Source organism: Zalophus californianus, chromosome 10 (genome assembly GCF_009762305.2).
Source record: "Zalophus californianus isolate mZalCal1 chromosome 10, mZalCal1.pri.v2, whole genome shotgun sequence".
Taxonomy (NCBI): Eukaryota; Metazoa; Chordata; class Mammalia; order Carnivora; family Otariidae; genus Zalophus; species Zalophus californianus.
Window position 1 is genome coordinate 14,549,827 of NC_045604.1, and position 23,843 is coordinate 14,573,669.

General features: G+C 36.6%; 1 protein-coding gene across 2 annotated transcripts in view; it reads left to right on the top strand.

The window, feature by feature from the left end:
- GPATCH2 (G-patch domain containing 2) overlaps positions 1–23,843 on the top strand; it is a 175,000-nt gene that overhangs the window by 139,160 nt on the left and 11,997 nt on the right. For both annotated transcript variants that reach the window (XM_027611701.1, XM_027611702.1), the window contains exon 9: positions 18,336–18,424. In XM_027611701.1, coding sequence (XP_027467502.1) covers positions 18,336–18,424 — 89 coding nt within the window. The remainder of the gene's footprint in view (positions 1–18,335; positions 18,425–23,843) is intronic.

The following is a 23,843-nucleotide window of genomic DNA, read 5'->3' on the forward strand; positions in this document are numbered from 1 at the left end:
AAGTATAAATTACTTAATAATTTATAAAAATATTCAAATATTAAACACTTAACTGTCACTTGTTGTAGTTGATTTTAATTACCTTTCAATTAGGAGGCAATTTAAAAATAAATCTAAAAATCACAAAATAATGTCTCATAGAGTTAGAACTATGTTTTTAAAAGAATCTGCTTTATAATCAGTATTTTTCCTCGGCCTTTCTCTTCAGAAATATTTTTCATCACTCTGTAGTGATTTGTTTGTATACCAAGATATTGTTGGGAATTTACTTTGTTTATTTCATATACTTCTGATCAATTCCAACTCATGCCCAATTATATTATACTAAATTAACATAATTCAACAGATGTTGATATTTAAATGTTTTCTGGCATTCACATCTTAGACAGCTGTCTTTGAGCTTGGGGAAAAGGCAAACATTTAGAGTTAAATGCTGAACATATGCTTAAATTACTAATTAGAAAGATGGAATAAAAACTATGCATTATCCTTTCTAAGGACAATAAACCTCAGATAGAGATTTCTGTAATCTTTTTACATCAATTGCAGTCCAGAGGTGTACTCAAACTAAAAGACATCAGATGTCATGAATAACTTAATTTAATTTCAAGTTTGATCACTTAAAAATTACGGAGAGTGTCACTAAGATTTGAAAACCTAGAATGACTTCATACTGGCAGTTTTAAGAGTTGAAAGGATGCTTTTCACTTATAATGTCAGGATGGTAAAAGCAGTTTTTAACAGTATTTTATTATGGAAAATATGCAGAAATACAGAGAAAAATATAAACGCAAATGTGTCCCTCAACTGACCTAGATAATTATCAGTGTATGGTCAGTCTGGTTTCATCTATAACCCTACCCACCCCTTCCTCCGACCCCAAAGCCCATCTATCATATTACTTCAACTGAAATGTATCAGTATGTTCTAAAAAATAATAGCCGCTTCTAAAGAAAAAGAAGCCGCAGTACCATTCCCACATCTATTAAAAGAGCAATAATTTCTTAATATATAATAAAATTTGTTGATATTCACATTTCTCCAGTTATTTTGTAATGTTTTATTTTATACATTGTTTGGATTTGGATCCAAATGAGGTCTGTCTCTTATAAGTGGTTGATACACATCTCTTTTAAAAAGTTCCCTTTAATTTATAAATATGCCCTCCCCCAGCCTTTGTTTTTCCTTGAAAGTTTTTGATTGCAGAAATCAGGTTGTTTGTTTTATGAAGTTTGTCACCTCTGGGGAGTGTTGCTGATTTTATCCACATTGTGTCATTGCACATTTACCTTTTGTCCCTAGTGTTTCCTGTCATTGGTATTTAATCTAGAGAATCGATTAGATTCAGGTTGTTTTGTTTGTTTTGTTTCGCTTTGTTTGGGCCAAGACTGTTTCAGAGATGGTATCTTCTATTTCTCATTTCCATGTCTCTTTCTGTGACTGATTAGCCATAATGATCCCAAATTCATTCGTTAAGGGTTACAGAATGGTGATATGTTAATTCTGTCATTTCACTTTTGCCTATTGGTTGGATTACTTCTGTTAAAAATTTCCCCCGCTTCAACTACTTGATTACTTCGAGGCACAGATCATGTAGGAAACGCAAGATAAATACTTGATCTCTTCCCTTGGTTATCAGTTTTCAGAATTAATTGTTGGTTCCTTACATTTTCCAAAGGTGACCAGTGAAATGTGATTCTATTTTGTTTTTAACTCATTTATTTTAAACATTTTTGATGTGTTTCAATTCATTAGTTATTATCCTAATTAATGTTAAAATTGGCCCATCTTCGGGCAGTGGAAGATTATTTATATTGGTTCCTGAGTCTGTTTCCTTTCTACTGGCCTTTTTTTTTTTTTTTTAAGATTTTTATTTATTTATTGAGAGAGAGAGAGAGCACGAGAGGGAGGAAGGTCAGAGGAAGAAGCAGACTCCCTGCTGAGCAGGGAGCCCGATGCGGGACTCGATCCCGGGACTCCAGGATCATGACCTGAGCCGAAGGCAGTCGCTTAACCAACTGAGCCACCCAGGCACCCTCCTTTCTACTGGTCTTTGCTTTCTTCCTTGCCATCTGGTATGTTTACATTTTCAAAGCTACCTTGGACCTTTTCTGACCTGGGCCAAGAATCAGCCATTTCTTTAAGAAGGGAAATAGTTTTGTAAACTACAATCTGGATGTTAGAGATACCATTATTTCTAGCCCTTTTTAATGAAATGAGTTAGGATTTTTTTTTTTTTTTTAAACATATTGGCTCATACTAATAGTCCTGACTCAAATTCAGGACTTCAGTATTTTTGTACTCTCCATCATTGATTATAATCTTTTTTTGAACATTGAAAATACTACCTTTCAATGACACCATAATAATTACAGTTGACCTTTGAACAATGTGGGAAGGTTAGGGGCACCCACACTCTGTGCAGTCAAAATTTCTTTGGTAATTTTTCACTCCCCAAAAACCTACGAATAGCCTACTGTTGACCAGAACCCTTACTGATAACGTGAACAGTCAATTAACACATACTTTGTATGCTATATGTATTATATACTGTATTCTTACAATAATGTAAGCTAAAGAAAAAAAATGTTATTAAGAAAATCATAAGGAAGAGGCACCTGGGTGGCTCATTTGGTTGAGTGTCCGACTCTTGGTTTGGGCTCAGGGCATCATCTCAGGGTTATGATCTCAGGGGTCGGGAGATCGAGCCCTGAACGGGGCTTCGTGCTCAGTGCAGGGTCTACTTGAGATTCTTTGCCCTTCCTTTACCCCTCCATTTTCCCTCCCCTTCTGTGCATCCCCCTGCTCACACTCTCTCTCACTAAAATAAATAAAATCTTTTTAAAAAAATCATAAGGATGAGAAAATACATTGAGAGTACTGTACTGTATTTATTGGAAAAATTTCTTGCATAAGTGGACCTGTGCAGTTCAAATCCATGTTCAGGGGTCAGCTGAATTCCTTTTATCTAACCAGTCATACACACAGCAGTCTCAGAATCATCATATCATCGTGACCATCGAATAAAATAATTTGTAAGAACAGTTTAAAATTTTTCCTTTTCCTATTTGTTTGATAATTCTTTTTTTTTTTTAAGATTTTATTTATTTATTTGACAGAGAGAGACACAGCGAGAGAGGGAACACAAGCAGGGGGAGTGGGAGAGGGAGAAGCAGGCTTCCCACTGAGCAGGGAGCCCGATGCAGGACTCGATCCCAGGACCCTGAGATCATGGACCTGAGCCAAAGGCAGTCGCTTAAACAACTGAGCCACCCAGGCGCCCCTTGTTTGATAATTCTTATATATTTCACGAGGAATATGTAGTCAGTGTCTGTGTTGTAAAGTCCCTTGAGGGGCACCTGGGTGACTCAGTCAGTTAAGCATCGATGCCTTTGGCTCAGGTCATGATCTCCAGGTCCTGGGATGGGGCCTGCTCAGCAGGGAGTCTGCTTCTCTCTCTCTCTCTCTCAAGTAAATAAATAAAATCTTTTTAAAAAATAAATAAAGTCACTTGAAATAGTTTCTAAGTATAGATATACCAATGTGTCATTAGGTTCTTTAGTTTCATTTTAATATTCAGAGACTTCTCTTTAAAAATTTATTTAATTTTGTTATATAATGACATAAAAATCATTACAGGTTCCATAATCAAATCTCCACCAAAAAAATCATTTTCAAGGAAATTCTAGCCTCTACCCTGTCCCCTAACCAGGGGGCAGGTAGCTGTTCTCTTTTGTTCTATTTGTGGTTTATCCTTCCATTGGCTCTTTTTTTTTCTTCTTTCTATGTTAGAATAAGCCAACCTTCCTCCCTCTCTTCTTTTCCTTTTCCTTGCTCTTACTTGCTCTCTAGTATAATATTTGACATTTCAGAAGACTTTTTTTTCCTATAATTACCTTTACGTTAATGCTTTGGGCAGGGGAGACTATTTGCTGTTGGTTCCCTACAACAACGACCTTCAGTGTTCTCTCAACAGCAATGACCTATACTGAAGTCTGCTAGTAACCACTTTTGCCCTTCTCATTCCTCTCCCAAGCACTGGATTTGAAGTAAATGATACTCTGCTAGTACCTATAGGCCAGTCAGCAAACTCATTCTATTTTCCCGTATACTTTTCATTTCTCTCCCCTTTTCGATAGGTGTACTATGTGTATATTGCCTGAAGCATAGAGCCATTCCATCCTATGCTGTATTTTTGGTTTCAGTTTTAGTTCTAGTTCAGTTCATTTGGTATAAATTCGGCAAATATAATGTTAATGATCCCCATCGGATCTGAAGTCAGTGCTTCTCTGTTCTTTTGTTTTTCCTCTGGAAGGGCTCACGGGAACAGTGTTCCTTGAGTTCCTGCATGTTATTAAGGGTTTTTCCATTACCTGTACCTGTAAAGGTCACTTTGGCCAGATTTACAATCCATAGTTCCTATCTTCTTTTTTTAATAAATAGGTTCCTGCATTGTCTATATAAAACATTGTTTTCAACGTTTGCTAGAATCTGGTTTTTTTTCATGTTTCAGTGACTTGGTTTTGCCTGGATGCTCAATGATATTTTCCTTTTCCTTAAAGCCCAGGAGTTTGAATAGACTGTATTCTGGTATGGTCCTTCTAGGTGTTTTTTCCCAAAGATGAAGTATGCTCTTTCTGAAGGTAGTTGTTATTGTTCTTGAAATAAATTTTAAGATTTCCTCAAATTATAGCTTTTCATATTTATTTTGTTTCATTGCTTTGGTTTTGCTTCAGAAGTTTCTCTTATACATATACTGGATCTTTTTTACCTTTTATCATAGCTGTCACTTACCTGATCCCTTTTCTCTCTTATTTTTAATGTTTTTATACTTTGCATCCTATTTTTCATTACCTTCTCCTATTCTCCTCCATCCTATTCATTCATTCTTATATTTTAGTCTAGTTTCATTTCTGAGATTTATTTTTTTTACTTTCATTTCTAACTGTTTTCTGAATGCTGTCATCTCTCTCTGGCTGTTGTTAGTGGGGTTTGGGTTTTGCTACATGTTATTATACAGATTCAAAAACAACAGTGTCACTGCCACCATATTCTCAGAATATTCCAATTATGCCTTTTTTCTTAGAATTACAGGATTCCAGGGGCGCCTGGGTGGCTCAGTCATTAAGCGTCTGCCTTCGGCTCAGGTCATGATCCCGGGGTCCTGGGATCGAGCCCCGCATCGGGCTCCCTGCTCCACGGGAAGCCTGCTTCTCCCTCTCCCACTCCCCCTGCTTGTGTTCCTTCTTTCGCTGTGTCTCTCTCTGTCAAATCAATAAATAAAATCTTTAAAAAAAAAAAAAAGAATTACAGGATTCCAGGACTTCTTCATAACATGCTTATTTTTAATTGCGGAAATAAGGGATTGGAATGATACGTGGTCAGGGCTACATTTCTCTACTGTTACATCTAGTGTGTCATGATTTTCTAATCTTTCAATGTAGTCTTGTCTGTGTTTCTTTAAAAAATGGTGCTTCAGGCACTACTTCCACACACCTTTTAGGACTTTTTCTACCAAGTGTATCGAAGGCACTGGTCCAGGTGACGTGTTTGGAGCCCTTGGACGGTGTACAATCTCTGCATTCCAAGATCTCACATCCTGGTCAGGGAAACCTGGGCACCATCCGTTATGTGTTTCAGTCTCTCACTCTTGTCCCCTCCATGCATTCTCTGTAACGCAGCCAGAATGACATTTGGAAAACCCAAATCTATTTGTGTGTACTTAAACATTCTTAATGGCACCTTGTCCACTGTTCCTAGGTTATAAATTGGTGCAGCAAGTATGGAAAACACAGTATGGAAAATCCTCAAAAAATTCAAAACAGAACTATCATATGATCCAGCAAGTTCATTTCTTGGAATATATCCAAAAGAAATATAAAAACACTAACTCAAAATGATATCTGCACCCCCATATTCATAGAAGCATTTTTTACAGTAGCCAATACATGGAAACAACCTAAGTGCCCATCAGTGGATGAATGGATCAAAAAATTGTGCATATGTATATTATTTGGCCATAGGGGGAGGGAAAAAGAGCAAGTCCTACTACCATTGGAGACAACATGGATGGACCTTACAGGCATTATGCTAATTGAAATAAGTCAGACAGAGAAATACTGTATGATCTCACTTAAATGTGAAATTAAAAAGACAAAAAAAACTCATAGAAAAAGAGATCAGGTTTATAGTTACCAAAGACAGAGGGTGGGGAAGGGGGAATTGGAAGAAGGTGGTCAGAAGGTAACAGACTTCCAGTTATAAGATAAATACCACATGATGACCATGGGACACGCTGTATGACATATAGGGAAGTTGTTAAGAGAGTAAATCCTACAAATTCTCCACAAGGAGAAAAATTTTTTTCCTTTTTTTCTTTTTTTTCTTTGTTTTCTTTTTATTGTAACTATATGAAAAGATAGATGTTAGCTGAACCTACTGTAATCACTTAAGAATATATGTAAATCAGACCATTATGCTGTACCCTACACTTAAACTAATATAGCTATGTATGTCCATTATTTCTCAGTAAAACTGTAAGAAAAAAAAATACAAACAAATAGATGGAAACCCCCCCCACACACACACAAACACACCCACACACAAATTCTTAATGGCTTCCCATTGCCTTTAGGATTAAGTCCTAAACATGGCTTGCGAGGTCTTTCTTGGTCTGCCCCTCTTAATGATTCTACCCTCATCTCCAAATACTTGCTACCTTGAACGCTATGTACCAGCTGCAATGAACTTGTTTTGGTTCCTCATAAACTCTGCCCTCTCTGCAGTAGAATTTAAGATTCATAAAAAGGATATAAAGTACAGTGGGAAATCAGCTTGACAACCTATGATTTGGTAAACTGTGTTCTGCTGTATTAGCATAAATGACACATTTGCATGTTTATAGAATATATTTAGACCATATTAACTAATGGTAAATCTATTATATTTCCTCATTTGTACTATAACAACAAAATATGTTCTGGTCCACAGAATTTCTCTACTTCTTTGGGCTTATGATTGGGGGAAAAAGGTGCCAGAATCAATACAGTATTCAGTTTACCATATACAAATTCCCTTTGTTTGTGGGAAATTATAGTTAAGACTTAACTGAGAGCATGCTGTGAGCCCCACATTCAAACCTCACATCAACTCTTTGAGATCGGTTCCATTATTACCACCATTTCTCAGAAGGGAAAGGTGAGGCATAAAAATTAAGTAGCTTGCCCAGGTTCACCCATGTTGTTAAATGGGGAAGCAGCAATGAAATTTCATCTCTTTTGGCTCCAGAGTCCACACTCTTAATCACTGTGCTGTATCACCTCTCAAGATAAGTGGGTATGTAGTTAAGAAGGACCAAAGACAGGGAATTTAAAGTATACTACCTAAAATTGAAGGAATAAATTCCCCATCATTTTTACAGTTAAATACCAAAATAGCCAAGATCCCCTGAGTGTTAACAATGCATTTATTTTATCTCTTTTAATTTCCAAAATTACCCTGTGAAGTAGATACTGTTATTAGTCCCATTTTGCATGTGAAGAAATAGAGATAGAGGTCCAATAGCTTTCCCAGGTCAAAGGCCAGGTAATTTACACGGTAGTATCTTTTTCCTCGAGTCTTATTCCTAAGGCATATAAAAATGAACCCGACCATTTTCTCAAATCTGCTATCTTGTTTTTAAGCAAAACTGTTGACTCTTCTAAAATAATTTTAAACAGTTTAGATTATTTGTACATTATTTAACAGAGAAAGTGGCAGCATTTTGAAACCATGACTAAAACGATTGTTTACTTGGCACTCAGTTTCTGAAATTTAAAAAATATAGAGGCCTGCATGTTTTTCTAAAGAAATGCATTATGTAAATGAGAAAAGACTTCTTTTTTATTTGAAGCTAATTTTGTTAGGATATTTCTCCATCGACATTTAAAAACAATAGACCTTCCAAATATAAAGAGTAGTAGACCTGAATTACCAAAATGAGAAAGGATGTTTGATCAAAGGTCTTGATGGCATAACTAATTCTGAATATAAGCTAATGCATTCTAATTTTACAAGTATTTCAATTGAATTGAATTGAATTGAATTGAATTGAATTGAATTCAGAGAATCCTGAAATACTCTTTCTCTTGACTATTGAACATTAGTGTTCACGTAATCAGCACAAGCCCCTTGATACCTTCCCTAGCTATTACAGTATATTTCACATTCTAGGAAACATTTGCTAACAAGTGTGTAAAAGTTTTATATACATATTGTTCATTCGTCTGCCAAAAACTATCATGGAAGAGAAGGAAGTGAAAGCATTCTTTTCATAAAGTTACACTTAACAACATCGCAAAATGCAAAATTATGTAAAAAGGGAAACACTTTTGCATCAGATGCCTGCCTATACTTTAAAAGCTGATTTACATGTACAAGTTTGATTTTGCACGTACTTCCATCCTGAAGCCCAAGAGAGGGACTGAATTTGTTTTGTGATTTTCTATTCCCATAAGTAAGCATTTATTTATTATAGAAATGGGAACCTCAATAAAGATATTGATTATCATAAAAACAAGTTACCATCAAAACTCTGGCATGCGTTGTTAAATTTTATTCAATAATGATTTAATAAGTGCCTGTTGTTGGCAAGGCTTATGAGTGCTGAGGGACATTTACCTAAAAAAATAAATCAGATGTGGGCCCCACTGCATTCAAGGAATATACAGTCTAAATAGAGTATTGGTTCATGTAGATAGATAGCTGTAGCTTATAGTAAAAATCATTGTTTTCTCCAAGGAGTGAGAGATTATTCTGGCAATTGCAGTCAGATAACGCTGGTGGCATTTCATCTGGGCCATAGAGCCCCAATTGAGGTCCACCAATCAACAGTCATTTAACCTAAATTCAAGTAAGTTTGCCTTTAATGGTAATGCTGTCTGACATATTCCAGAGTAGAAGTAACTCCCTACATCTTTCAGAAGTTTGAGACATTCTGGCCTATTATGAAAATATACAGTCTTTAATACCTCCTCAGTATGGAGGTAAAAGTTGCAACCACATCATCCTTTGCTCTTTAGTGGTAATACTCTACAAATGTCCAGTACGGCACATAGAATTAGGACAGTACTGTAAGTCCCCTTCCACAAGTCATCATGGGACACTTTACAGAACATCAAAGCTGGACTCAGTCTTGAGCCTGTATCTGCCAACTCAACCGTGCAAGTGAATTGTAAACTCTATTGAGTGAGCAAAGCCCCTCAACTTCAAAAGCTACCTTGGAAATGGATCTCCATGTGACTCTATCTCTGTACCAGGGCAATAACTTCCTGATTATAGCTACAAAACAATCCAAAGCTATGTCTACAAGGAATTAGGGACAGGCTTTTTTTTTCCACTGAATTCAACTATTGACTTAGGTAATAAACTGATGAATTCAGTCAAACAGCCACTTCATTCTTTTTTTCTAGAGAATTTAAAATAATGGTGAATGGACAGATTCGTTGAATTTCTTAAAATTTGATGTGTGCAAGGAGGTGTCTTCTCCCCCCACATCTCCATATGTTCTAGCTCCTGTCTTGTCAAGTTGCTTACAGAGCCCCAGATATGGCATGCGGTATGTGCACTTCAAGGCTGTTGTGCCTTTTAGATGTCTTCTCTCACCTAGGGGCCTAGAATGCCTTGCACTCTGGTTTGGAATTCTCTTTGAATATTGAGTTGAATTCATTTTCCCACATGATCGGTAGACTTTAACCCCTAGAAAATGAAAGCCATATCTTTTTTATTTCTCAATCCTGTTTTATGGCATAGGGCATGGCATGCATTACATTTTCAGTAGACGTTTATTAAATGGAGTATAATAAACTAAGTTGAATGAAGTAGTATGGTGTAGGGTGAAAAAATGATTCTTTTGAGGCATGCATTCCTTGGTTCAAATACAGTAACTTCATTTTCTGTTTATGTGATCTTCGACAAGTAACAGTTTCTCTGGACCTTAGGTTCCTCAGACCTGTAATGGGTTTTTGTGAGGATTAAAGAAGGTAAAGTACGTGAAAATATTTAGTGTAATACTCCATATGTAGTTGACACTGGATAAGTTTGGATGTTCCTGGTAATTCAGTAATAGATTTAAGAAACCAACACGTATTCAAAATAATAAAAAAAAAATAATAACATACATTTTCTGCCCTGCCTCTTTAACTCCATCATTTCCTGAAGCTGGTGAAAGAAAGAAATTCAGTACATTTGTTCCAAAATATTCCCTACGAACTGCCCTATTAGAGCTTGGTTTAGAATCAGAAATAGCAAATAAGAGAATATAGTAAAGAAGTCAATTCAACAAACATACAAGTAGTATAGACTCACTGGATGAAGTGAATATGAAAATGAGTAATGCATGGACTTCGCTCAAAAAAGTTAGGAATATTATTAGGAATACCCCACAGTTTTATTACTGGATATTATTATGAATGCCAACCATACCATCTCAAGAAATGCTGTATAGTGTCATGATCAGAGAGACAATATGGAATTATATCTGATTCTGTGGTCTGAATTGATAGTTCTTTTATGTAAGTTGCAAGATGTTATCAGGCTCAATATCCCAGTTTTTTAAATGTAGACACATCTCTTCTTGCATTTAATGGAGATATTCAAAAGAATCATGTTTATTTTGTGTCATCTTTAATCCCTCCTAAGAGTCAACACTAGCTTTGTTGTGTCATTTTTTAAGGAAATTGGAATAAGTTTATTGTTGAAACTCTATACTAAATGTCAATGATAAACAGATTCCAGAAATGTATAGTTATAGCAAGGAATTGAATAAATTAAATCAAATTCAGTTTACTAAGTGCCTACTATTTCCTAGGTACTATGGTGTGAAGAATAAAAGAATACTCCAAGATGCCTCAGATATCTTAGATTCTGCTTGGAGAGACAATATCCAAATTTGAACTCAGGCGAAATGAATTTTCCTCAGTTTCCCCAGAGAGGAGGTCTGCTACCATAACCCTATTGACTTCTTAAACTGTATAGTAATTTCTCTTTCTTGTGTTTCCTGCATTAAGCTATGAGCATACCCTTGATGGTAGGAGCCATCCTTGTGTTTTTTTTAGCATCTAGTAGAATACCTGATTCATAGTCAAGTTTTGTTAATTGTTAAATCAATGTTTTTGAGTAAATTTAAGTAACACTTCAAGAAAGAAGAAGTGTTATCACAAAAAAATGAATGATTAATTGCCAAATGAAATGTTGAGGCAGCAGTTTTTATAGTAGTTTAATTTGTTTTAGTTCAGTAGATATTTATGGTGCTTCTAATATATGACAGAAGCAAAGCTAGGTTCCTCCTCTGACCTTGACAAATAGGGCGACAAGTAGATTCTTTGAGAGACCTAGTTGGGAGAGGGGAAATGGCGGCATCAGAGGGACCAGGTTCCTGGAGCACCTTCAAGTTCCCACCAGCTCCTCCATCTCTCCCCCTTCCTCAGGACAACTGAGCCACTCTAGGACAGTGCTCTGAGGAGCCGGAACAGTCCTTGACTGGCTGGGCAGTGCGGCCGGTCCCTGAGCTCCCCAGAAGCCGCCTGACACAGCCGTCCCTCCCTCACACTTGCCGCCTGTGCTGGGAGCTACAGGAGGGAAATGCTTATCCGCACACAGGAAACTCAGAGTAATGTTAACTCTGGCAGCAGCCGTCAGTTACTGCAGCAGGCTAAAGCAGACTGGGAAGTAGGTCAGGACTCACTGTCTAGAGGAACCGCACTGGCAGGCCAGATCACTGTCCGAGGGGTCGCACCTCAGACCCCAGATAATTGGACGTTAAGGGACACAGAGTCAAGATGTCCCAGCCCAAGTAGGGCAGTGAGCAGAGATGGGGGCCAGGAGCAGCTGATGCTTGGGCATTAGAGACAGCCTCGGTCACCAGGTTGCTCTGCAGGGCCAGACTTTAGCATCTAGGGAGATCCAAGCATGACCTAAATCCAAAAGAACTAAGGTACTGGGAGGTTTATGACTAGTAGGTAAGTCGAGAATAAAGCAAGGGCCCAGTTCCCTGGGACACAAGTACTAAGTTCAGTGCACTGTTTTAAAACTTAAATTCCTCCTTGCTAAAGTCGGGGTTAGTCCAGAGAGAGGGGAAATGGACTTGAGGCAAAACGTGAAGTCAAATGACCAAAGCCACAGAAAGAGAAGGCACCAGAATCCAGTAGGGCGTGATCGGTAAGGCCAAATGCAAAGCATGCTTCATGCACAAGGGCCTTAGAAAGAAATACCATTAAAAACAAGGACTTCAACAGTCACAGACCAAACAAATAATACATTGTATGTTAAAAAAAAAAAAAAAGAAGAAGAAGAAGAAGATAGCAGGAAGGGAAGAATGGGGGCGTGGAATCGGAGGGGGAGATGAACCATGAGAGACTATGGACTCTGAGAAACAAACTGAGGGTTCTTGGGGGGGGGGGATGGGTTAGCCTGGTGATGGGTATTAAAGAGGACATGTTCTGCATGGAGCACTGGGTGTTATACACAAACAATGAATCATGGAACACTACATCAAAAACTAATGATGTAATGTATGGTGATTAACATAACATAATAATAAAAATTTTTTTGAAAAAAAAGAAAAGGAAAATAGAAATTACAAAAAAGGCAAGGACTTCATGCAATCTTAGTAGTTAAGAAATACTTAGGCTAAATGGTAGTTGATACTTAATGTACGTTTTGGTACAAAAGAAAAAGAGATACTGATGTTAACTCCTTCAGTTTAATATGTTGAGACATATCGACATCAAATAAAGGGGAGGAGAGGGTCATTTGGATCTAGAAGAGGAGATTCCCACGGAGCTGGATTTTCCAGCCCCCATACTTCTCTCTGCCACCGGATTGCTCCTCCAGTGACACTGCAGACCTTTTTCATTTCTGTGCAGCTGACGCCCTGTCCAGGCTTATATTTTTCTAACTGACAGTGAGTGTTCTTGCCAAATGCCGGGGCCCATAGTCACATCTGTTTGTCTCCCCTCTGCAGCCTGTCTGAGGGTGCTTGGTAACACATTTTATCCAGGGGGCAGCTTTAACTAGGCCTAATTCTCTGAAAAGCTTCTGTTTGTAAATGCATATGATGAAGAGACAAGTCCTTACTCTTCTCCTTTTACTATTATTGTGTTTGACACGGCCTGCTTCCTTCTCTGTCGGCCCATGTCGAGAGCCAAGTTTTCAGGCAAGGTGGTTTTCACTAGGATTTTTTTGTTTCTGCGGGGTTTTCTTCCTGTTTTTTTTTTCTCTTTTTCCTCCAGATAAAATGCCCAGTTTCCTACCACCACACCATTTAAAAGGATGAGGGGATAAACCAAGTGAAGTGTGTTTCAAAAGCAAAACAAAATGAAGTCTTCTTTTTCAGCTCTGCTTTTCGAATGTTTCATAGGCAAATCTTCAGAATTAGTACATGGGAAACCATGTTTCAAATCTAACTAAGTGATGATACTTACTAATCCAAAACAAGAGAGCATTATTTCTTGATCCTTTCCACTTAAAGATATGTTTATCTTTAATAGTAAAGCTGTGAGTAGTTATAAAGTTATCAGGTTTTGATTTGTCTCCCTTCTTCTCCACTGCAAGCAAATACTGTTAAAAGAAACAACTACACTGATATAGTTGATTCGTAATTTTCTTGCAGCGCCTTACCAAAAAATCATTATTTTTTAATAACTTCGGGTCTGTTCGTAGAACAGTGCATTATCATTCTTCAAAACACCACGCCCCCCCCCCCAAAAAATAGCCAACTATCACCTTGAATAGTAATCCAAGTATTCTGCTTTGCAAAAATGAATGACTCATGTAGACTGAGGTAACAAGGCTGCCTCTGAGACTCTCGCTGATTTTAAATTAAAAAATAACTGCTATGTTTTACATTAGGAGTGACAACAAATAACAGAGTAGACCTTACTTAGTGTTCTTTGTAGCAACTTTATTGCACCTGTCTGAAGGAAAGGGGGGTGGACCAGCCTGAATGGGGTAATCTTACTGATCAATAATCCAGATCTCGGAATGTGCTGTAGCAGAGTCAATTCCAGATAGAATTGCTGAAATCCAGCCAGCTATTTTTCTTATGGCTCAGGTCTTTGGGTACAATGTACAGACTCTATTAACTTGAACTTTATTCTCCTTGAATCTTTGTCTCTTTTCCTTTATGCAGCTCCACTGGGGGCGGCGGGGGCCGGGAGGGGGGGTGAAGGAGTTGACTAAAGAAGTCATATTCCATTTCTTCTGTAAAGATACCCAAAAGGGAATTTTTGGTCCAGCAGATGAGAAAAAAGGCTTAAAAGAGGGAGTTGTTCCTGGGATTTGTTTTTTGCCATGTTTGTAAACAGGCCTTCCTAATAAGTTTTAATAGTGTAAAAAAAATGATGAAGTCTTAAAGGCAATATTGACTTTGGAGAATGATTTTTCAAGCTATGAGAAGACTCTGATTACAAACCATTAGTGCCAGAACAGTGGACATGGCAATGTTATAGTCACAATGAATACCTACGGTTTGTCACACCCTCAAGTATTTCTTCTAATTATTTCCAGAAATGTATTTCTTAAGAAGGATGCTCCTGGCTAATATTTTTTTTACCTTAATGTGAGCTTTAAATGTATCTGAAAGTAATAAAACCTGGCATAGTTGTTTTTTTTTGTTGTTTTGTTTTTAATAATCCAGAATCAGGACTTTTCATGAGCTGCCTGCCCACCCCAGCCCACCTCCTCTCTCAGATAGACCAACACAAAGAAGTTCCATGGTGCAGTAGCTTCGCGTTATTCTCAACGATGACAGAGAGGAAGGACGTGGGAAGCAGTATGTGTCTGGATTTTGCAAACCTAGTCGCTCTCCATCTCATCAGTTTCAACCCTGGCCAGTCCCGCTCTCTGCCAGCATCCCAGGATGCTAATCTCTCCAACCGTCACTCCTGCCAAATGACTTTTAATGACTCCACGTCAGCTGTAAAATCCAGACACCTTCATGGGCATATGTGGCATATACGGCCCATGATCCAGCCTGAGCATTCTTCTTCCTTCAAATTATATAGTCCCTTCTCAAAACACTGCTCCCCAGACATCTTGAACTACTGTTAAATCTCTGAACAGGACAAACTCTTCATAGCTTTTTTTTTTTTAAGATTTTATTTATTTTATTTATTTGGCACAAGATTTTATTTATTTATTTGACGGAGAGAGACACAGAGAGAGAGGAAACACAAGCAGGGGGAGCGGGAGAGGGAGAAGCAGGCCTCCTGCCAAGCAGGGAGCCCGATGAGGGGCTTGATCCCAGGACCCTGGGACCATGACCTGAGCCAAAGGCAGACGCTTAACGACTGAGCCACCCAGGTGCCCCTAAACTCTTTATAGTTTAAAATACTTGCCGCAAGAGGGATGCCTGGCTAGCTCAGTCAGTAGAGCATGCGACTCTTGATCTCGGGGTTGTGAGTTCGAGCCCCACGTTGGGTGTAGAGACTACTTAAAAATAAAATCTTAAAAAAGATGCTTTCAGCAACAGGTATAGAAAACCTAACCAACAATAGCTTAAACAAAGGATATTTATTATGTTTTAACAAGAGGATCAGAAGTAGATGGTCCGTGGGTTGGTGTTTACAGCTCAATAACAAAAGGGCCTTGCCTCAGAATTCAGATTCCCACTTTATTCCCATTTCCAGAATGTTCCCTTCCCATCTTCCTCAGCTATCCCTGATATCTGACCCTGTCTGGTATATGCTCTGCAGAATCAACATTGCTGCAATCTTTTGCTAGGGGCAGGTTCCTAGAGGGATCACAGATGTTAAAGGATAATATGGTACAAAAAGGTAAAATCATGACTCTTTCACAGATAAAAAATGAGTATGTGTTTGAGATATTATTTAACTCATGAGTTACCGAGGGAACCAGGCAGATCTTATAAGGGGTTCAAAGAAGAAGTCAAAGAAACACAGATTTATAAGGAGGAAGGAATGTAGATGTGAATGGGCAGATGGATGTGGAACTGACTTTTCCACAGGAGAGAAGATTGTCCTTCCTCGGGACAATTCATTTGCATTTCTGTAGACAGGAATTATTTCCCATTGCTTTCGGACATCCATAACTTCGAGTTGTAAACTAGCTCCCATAGAATCAGAATCTGATTACAAGAAGAATATGCTCTAAAAGTGTAGTTTTCCACTGAGGCACAAATATTTCCCTGCAAAAGAAAAAAGGTATATTCAACACAACATGTTTCGAATTGTTATATGGCCTAAATAACATAATCTCTAGTAATAGCTAATAAAGTTGGTGTTGCCCACCACTCCCACCACTGTCGCTAATTATTTCATGTACTCATGACTTAATGTCCCCACTCAGACTGTAAACTCCTCCAATAATAGGAAGTGAATATTCCATGTCCTTTGTATCTTCCATCTCTTCTTTCCTACTGTCCTATTGTCACCATCTCTGTGGGATCTTAATGCTAAGTCAATAGTAGACACTAATAAATGCTTGCTGAATAAATGAATTCATTAATTTTGTATAAAAAGGATGTGTCTTCTCTGATAACTATAGTTTTTTTAAATTTCTAATAGTTTTAAAAAAATAAATGGGATCATAATCATTCATTTTTCTTTGCATTGGAGCCAGGACCACACCTCAAAATCCAGACAGTTTTGCATATCTAAAAACTTTTGACCTGTGTATGTGTGTGTTTCTGCAAAGTTAGTCACTACCTGAATGAACTAATTTTTTTAAATATTTTAATAAGTATATATATTCTGTAACAGAGAAACAGTACACAATACAAAAGGAAGAGAAAACTAGACAAATGCCTATTTACTATTACACCTATATTGATAGATTTTTACAGTGTATTTATTTGATTGTGGATCAGCCAGATCATTATTGTACTTTACTTTGTGCTATATAGGTAGAACCTATATGTAAATTTTACTCCCCAGTTCCAATTTTTCATTATATTTAAATACCTGAGAGTATGTGTGTAAATACATATCTTGGTTCTTACTTGAATTTTTTCCTTTTAAATTTTTCTCTAATAATCTGGGTAAGTAAGGGAGAAAATAATTTTTCTCTGTCTTTCAAGATTCTTCTAGCTGGACTAAGAATCAAACTGACGTGAGACAGATTAGTAGGAGGAAATCAAATTAGATTCTGTACATACAGGGAACCCACACAAACATGAGATTCCAAAGACAATGAGGCAAAAGGAGGTGTATATGTCATCCTGAACTAAGGAGAAGGGGGGTAGGAGTCTGGGACTTAAAAGGGGAGGAATACAATTCATAAGGAGATGGAAAGGAACAAATGTTTGTTGGGCCATTCAGAAACAACAGGATATAGAGAGGACATTGATTCAACAGGCCTTGCTAGGTTAAATATAAAACTTCAGGATACCACCAGATATCTCCGTGAATTACTAAAAGAACCCGTGCTATAATAAATATGCATCATTTATTTCTGCTTCATGATCCCCAGACACTGTCCCAACCCCACATCAGGGATTATGATCCAGGAAATGAACAGAGTCCTTTTATAGCTTGAAATGTTTAAAGACTTTAAAATCCTTTCCGTCTTTGTATTGTTTTTTCTTGATTTTCAATTGGGCCATTTCTAATTCCCCAAAACTTTTTAACTTAGGAATCCATAATTAGGCAAAATAATCCAATTCTAACTAGTTTCAAGAATTGCAGAAGGTCTACTTCTCAGTTCTTATATATCATGTCTTTACAAATATAATCCAATACCATGTTAGCCTCCTCAGGGGCAGTAGACCAGCATTAACACATTCAAATTATGCTTCCTCACCTAGCTAATAAACAATTAACTAAAGAATTCTAATCATATGAATTATAAGAGAGAACATCACTATTTCCTTCTATCTGTTTAAAATGTTTTAAGAGAATTCACTGCCACATAATATCCTAAGAGAAATTGATCATACTTTTTCTGTAATAAATATTGCTCTGACAGTAAAGCATTAGTAACCAATTGATAACCTAGCAACAATATTGTGATCTCTTTAGATAATTAATCTTAGCTATTTTCCTGTCAGAAGCAACAGTACTTGATTTTATGTTGAGCTAGAAAGATTGCCAGTTTTGAAAATTAAAAAGCATTCCTTTTATATTATTCATTCCAGTAACAATTTATGATGGCGCATTTAGCTGCTGAACGCTTGTCAACAAACGTAATTATGTTTCGATATAAACAAGATTGGTGGTTTTACTATGCTGCTCCATCTTTGTTGAGAATGTTTTGATTTAGGTTCAGATTATACAAGCTGTGTATTTATGTGTCATTTTTTTCCTCCTTTGTTAATAGTTTTTTCTGATAATTACTTGTAGGCAAACAAGCATGCATTTAGGATCCTTATGCACGGGAGATATCAAACGGAGAAGAAAAGCTGCACCTTTGCCTGGACCTACTACAGCAGGTAAAGCAAAAAAGGGTTGGGGCAGAATACAAATATAAAGTTCATAAATCATCAAGAAGAAAATACAGATAATTCTAAATCGCTTACACTGAAGAAGAGGCACAGTTACAAGCAACTATTAAATCATTTGCATTTGGTGTGAGGATATATTGCGTGTTCCTTGTGTAGATTTTTCAGGCAGCCAATCAATACAACATTTGCTACACACCCGCCCTAATGCAAGACTCTGTGTGAGGTATTAAAGGATACAAAAACTTCAAAGGCTGTGTCTTTGGCCTCCAGAAATTTATAGACTGGTTGGGACAGTGAGGCATAAATAGGTCAAAAGGCAAATAATTCCAGAAGAAATTAACAGTAAGAAATTCAAAAGTATAAGGAGCAGCCTCAAAACACAAGACCCCATATTATAAAAGATGGAAAGTTAACCATGAGTGCGTCAATCTGGTTTCTAGTCCCAGGTCTGCAGCAATTCTAGATTTGTCTTTCCTATTTAAACACGGGTGCCTGGCTGACTCGGTCGGTAGAGCATGCGACTCTTGATCTCGGGGTCGTAGTGAGTTCAAGCCCCACATTGGGCGTGGAGCCTACTTTAAAAAAAAAAAAGTCTTCATTAGAATAAAAAGTCTCTCATTATTTCCACCTCAAAAAATCACATCCTAATAACATTTCATTCTAATGAGTGTGGGGTAGGGGAAAACCCAAGTGCTGAGCAGGGAGAAGTCACTAGACCAGAGGGGGCAGGAAGCCTTCCTAGAAGGGCAAAGGCTCAAGCTTCGTAGTGAAGGATATGAATAACAGTATGTTTAACCAAATCTCATGCAAGAGCAATGAAAAGGAAGGCAGAGATAAAAACCAGTGAAAGGAGGAAGCTAACTAGGCCTTAAAATGTAGACACTCACCCACCTAGGAATAAACTACAGTTAACCATCATGGATTTGTGATGCAGCAAACTGACTCTAAGAAATGTTTTGAGTGTAGATACTTGGTCAGTTACAAAGACTAATAGCCTTGGCCTCTTGCCTGGGATTCTTAACCATTCAGATTTATAAACTTTCCTTTACCTTCATTTGGGAAGCCTTTCATAGGAAAAGTCATTTTTTCCATGATGATTTATAGACTATGAAAATAAGATTCATGTCAACCAGGAGAATAAACTATGAGAAGGGGGAAAGAAATCTTGACATGGTGATTTCAAAGAAATCAAAGAAAAAATGTGGAGCTTGGGGATCTGTCCTATAGTTCAGTACTAAAAAATGGAATGACTTAAAATTGGAGCGCTCATAATCCAGTTGTTCCATCTATATATAAAGGGCGACATTATGACATTATACATATGGTTATGAGTAATATAATATTGATATAATATAATATTGATTATAAGTAATATAATATTGATCGTCATCTTGTAGCTATGTTGAATTTTCAGAATTTGGAAATAAGAAACACCTGTGTGTGGAAGTTATTTATATAGAATAATATTTACCACTTATTGGGTACCTACTCTGTAACAGAAACTTTATTATTTCATTTTATCTTTGTAACAAGTTTGTGAGCTAGGTGGTATTAGCATCACTTTACACCATAAAATTAAGATTCAGAGAAGTGATGGTTTTTCTTTATTCCCTAAGAAGATATAATTATTGAATGGCAAAAGGAGGTTTCAAGCCTACATCCCCCGACTTCCTAAGTCCCTATTCTTTCCATGACAACATATGGCTTTTTTGTAAGAATATATTTGTGAAGACTGTTCTATTGCATATGTTTATTTGAACCTGCTATTATATCTTAAGTTTCATAGAAGAGTTACCTAAATATTGCTATGTAGAGATACAGAACATTCATGAGAATACTTCTAATATATCTTTATGCAGGAACATATAGCCACTTTTAGATCGAATCCATGTCATAAGTTCTTCAACTCAAATCTTTCATAAGGCCGGTGTAGGATTCTTTAATATCCCCATTCCAGTTGAATGGTCCCCTGAATTCTCTTATCTTTTCAATGATTCAAACATTAGTGGCAGAAATAGTACAAGAACAATCTTAGGGATGTGACTAAAGCACCTTAGTGCCGGCAATAAGGAAGAGAGAATATCAGGGTCAGGTTCTAACACTCTGAACATATGTGAAGTGAGAAGGAAAATGCGTAATGGTTGAGGAGAGGATAATATAATTATTTCTACAAGGTGATTTTGATGTTACAACTCAGTAGCATCAGAGAAAATCATTTATACGGAGTATGGGTATAAACATTAAACTTTAGCCTAAAACATTCATAAGCTTATACCAGCATATTCCAGACGTTATCTTTCAGAACTGTTGTGATTCTTTTAAGATTCAGGATTTTGATTATATTACTAGATTTTTTTTTTTTGCTTAAAGAATAAAATTCATAGAAATTTAATGCATTTTTGTAATTACTCACAGTAGTGGAGTAAGAGAATTATGTTACTCATTTCCAATGCATTTTTTAAATCCATGCATAACAGTTCCTCTCAAAGAGGAAGAGAATGAGGTTATTTAAAAGTCCTCAGTTTTAAAAAGAATATCTTCTAATACTAATGAATCAACTCTAAGGTGAAGATTATTATCCAAATTCAAGTAAGAAATGCTTTTGCATAAATACACTTTGATAATGAGGTTATGAATCCTCGATCATCTTGTCTCTGAAAATTATAATTTTCAAATTCTGGAGTATATTCAGCCTTATAATAGTCAATTATATTTGTAAGCTTCCAGAGTTGAGTTAGCAAGTAGACCTATTTCAAAGGGAATATTCTTCCCATTTTATAGGTCCTTGCAGACCTCCCCAAAAACCACACTGAATTGAGATACATTTTTACACTTTCTTTTGCCTTTAGTCAACATTCAGTCTAAGCTGGAAAGATGGAGGTAAAGATAACTGTCTCTCATCTGAAATAGGGGATAAGAGTTAAAAGGCGGACAGCTTGAATATCATTTAATGATCCCGTCTGATTTATTTGTGAAATATTATGCAGTTAAATAGCAGGTTTAGAAAACATTTACCAAAACATTGTCAGAAAACTGCAATTTGGCACTCTAACTTTATAATCCTGAACAGGGTTTATACAACAATTTAAGACTCCCAGAATAAACAGTTATGTATTGTATACATAAAAAATACTTTTAAAAGTCACCTGTGAAATTAAGAACCCCAAATCTGATCTTTACCTGCTAGTGTGTTGAAATTTTACTCACCCTGTTTTAGCGCAATAGCATCAAAGCATAATTTCATCTGCTTTGTAAGGCTGTAGACTAGCCAGCAGTATTATCAGTTCAACATTTATTAATTGTGACAGGAACACCAAATTTATTTCAGTGCTTTAGCTTATTTACTGCTCTTTCACCTTTGTATTTTATATTGACAAAGTAAAATGAATATTGATAAGGTTAGATATTGATTTTTAAATGTATGGCTTGTTCTCTGCCTCATTCAAAGTCACATACCAAAAGATAGTGGATGTCTCAGAAGGAAATGATGTAGATTTACTATTATAAAATTGAGAACTGTTGAAGCAGGAAGGTTTGCCAGCAGAATGCATTTTATAGTTTGAAAAATGTCATCTGTAAAGGTGAAGAAAAGCAGTGAACAAAATAGGAAGACTATTATTAACACATTTTTAAAAGACAGTCGGCAGTGTTGGTTATGGCCCGTGTTTTTGGTAGAAGCCATAGCTTATTAAGGATCTGATAGTGAAAAGATGTAAGTGTGCTTTTTGAAATATTGTGGCTACCACATTTGTTTAAATGTTTTGTTCATTTACTAAATTCATTGTTACCCACAATTAGTATTTGCTGTTACTATTTTGCTTTCTGTTGAACTGATATGATAGGGAAAATATTCATCATAAGGAGTCAACCTTTTTCCTATACATTTTATATTATGTAAAGAGATGTCTAGCAAAGTGTAATATCTTGGTATAGATACTGCTCCAGGCTGCGTTTTCATGGGCATGCAAGATCTTGGCAAGAGGTTGCTTTATAGCTTTTTGTGACTTTTTGACTTCTTCCTCAGCATCCTACTGATATTTCAATAATAAAATAATCTCTATGAATATTTAAGGCAATAAAGGCAAGTTGTAAATTAATATGGATGAAGATTTTTTAAAGGTGTGCTTTTAATTAAAAGTCATACTGATCATAATCAGGAAGTGGTTGGTATAACCAAGCCACCCTCCCAAGGTGCTGTGTCTCTTCAGTGGTCCAAAATTTATTTCACCAATAATTATGTTTTTATTTTGTTTTACCACTGAATCTATATGACCACTGTAGATTATCTTATCCCTTCCAGGATTTTAAAATGGGCAAACTTTTGGGGGAGATTGTTGGTACTAATTCTGAAACCAAACTACATTTAAACCTATAGCAAAAGCCTAAGAAACATATCACCCTCATCCCCTTGATACACGAGTTTGGTGTTTTAGGAGAGCCTTCAAGAGCTCTCCATTACCATTTGGTGCGTGGAACACTTAAGGAGAGGGTAAACATCCACCTTAGATAGAAAATAATCATGTTCCTGACAATACAAAAGAGTAAGTAATGAGAAAATACGCGAACTACAGAATACCTGGCTATGCTGAACAAAATATAAAGCAATCTTTTTAGATTAGCTGAGACTGAAGGAAAGAAATTGTTCAAGACCAGAAATAGTCCTAAGCAGTCCCCATGCCCATGCCCAGTTTTGCCAATCTAGGAAATCCTGAGGTAGGTTGGGGAGCTAAGCTGAGGAGTTGAGTGTAAGGATCCTATCAAGCCAGAACCTCTGGAAAGCTCTATCCTGAGGGGAGCAGACTAAAAACAAAACTTACCCACAGGCACAGGAAAATAAAGAATCGCATTTCTACTCAAGCTCCAAGTAGAAGAAGCTGAAGATGTGTTAACCAAGAGCCTACCTTGAGTTTCTAGTTTAAAATTACATCAAGCCAAAAAATTAACATAAAAACTGGGCTTTGAAGCACATGCAAAGCCACTTTGGTGGTACATGTCTTAAACCCCAATGACTCTTCATTTCACAAATGAAAACCTACTGAAGGTGATGTCATAAACCAAACTTAAAAAAAAAGTTATAGTTATAAACAAATTTTAAAAACAAAAGGAAATAACTGTAGAAACAAATAAGACAGGTATGGTAAAGAACAAGGAGAAATTTGAGATTCTTATTTATTATGAAAAAATCTTGAAAATTATAAATTCACTGGATGGGTTAAACAACAGATTCAATATAGCAATATAGCCAGCCAAAATAAATATAAAAATAAAAATAAAAAATAAAAAAGCAGTGAATTTTAAGAGCAATCTGAAGAGATTACCTAAAAGAAGCGCTGAGATAAAATATGGAAGATAGAATGGCTGGAGGACTTGGAGAAGGAAGAAGTTCAACATACATCTAATAGAACTT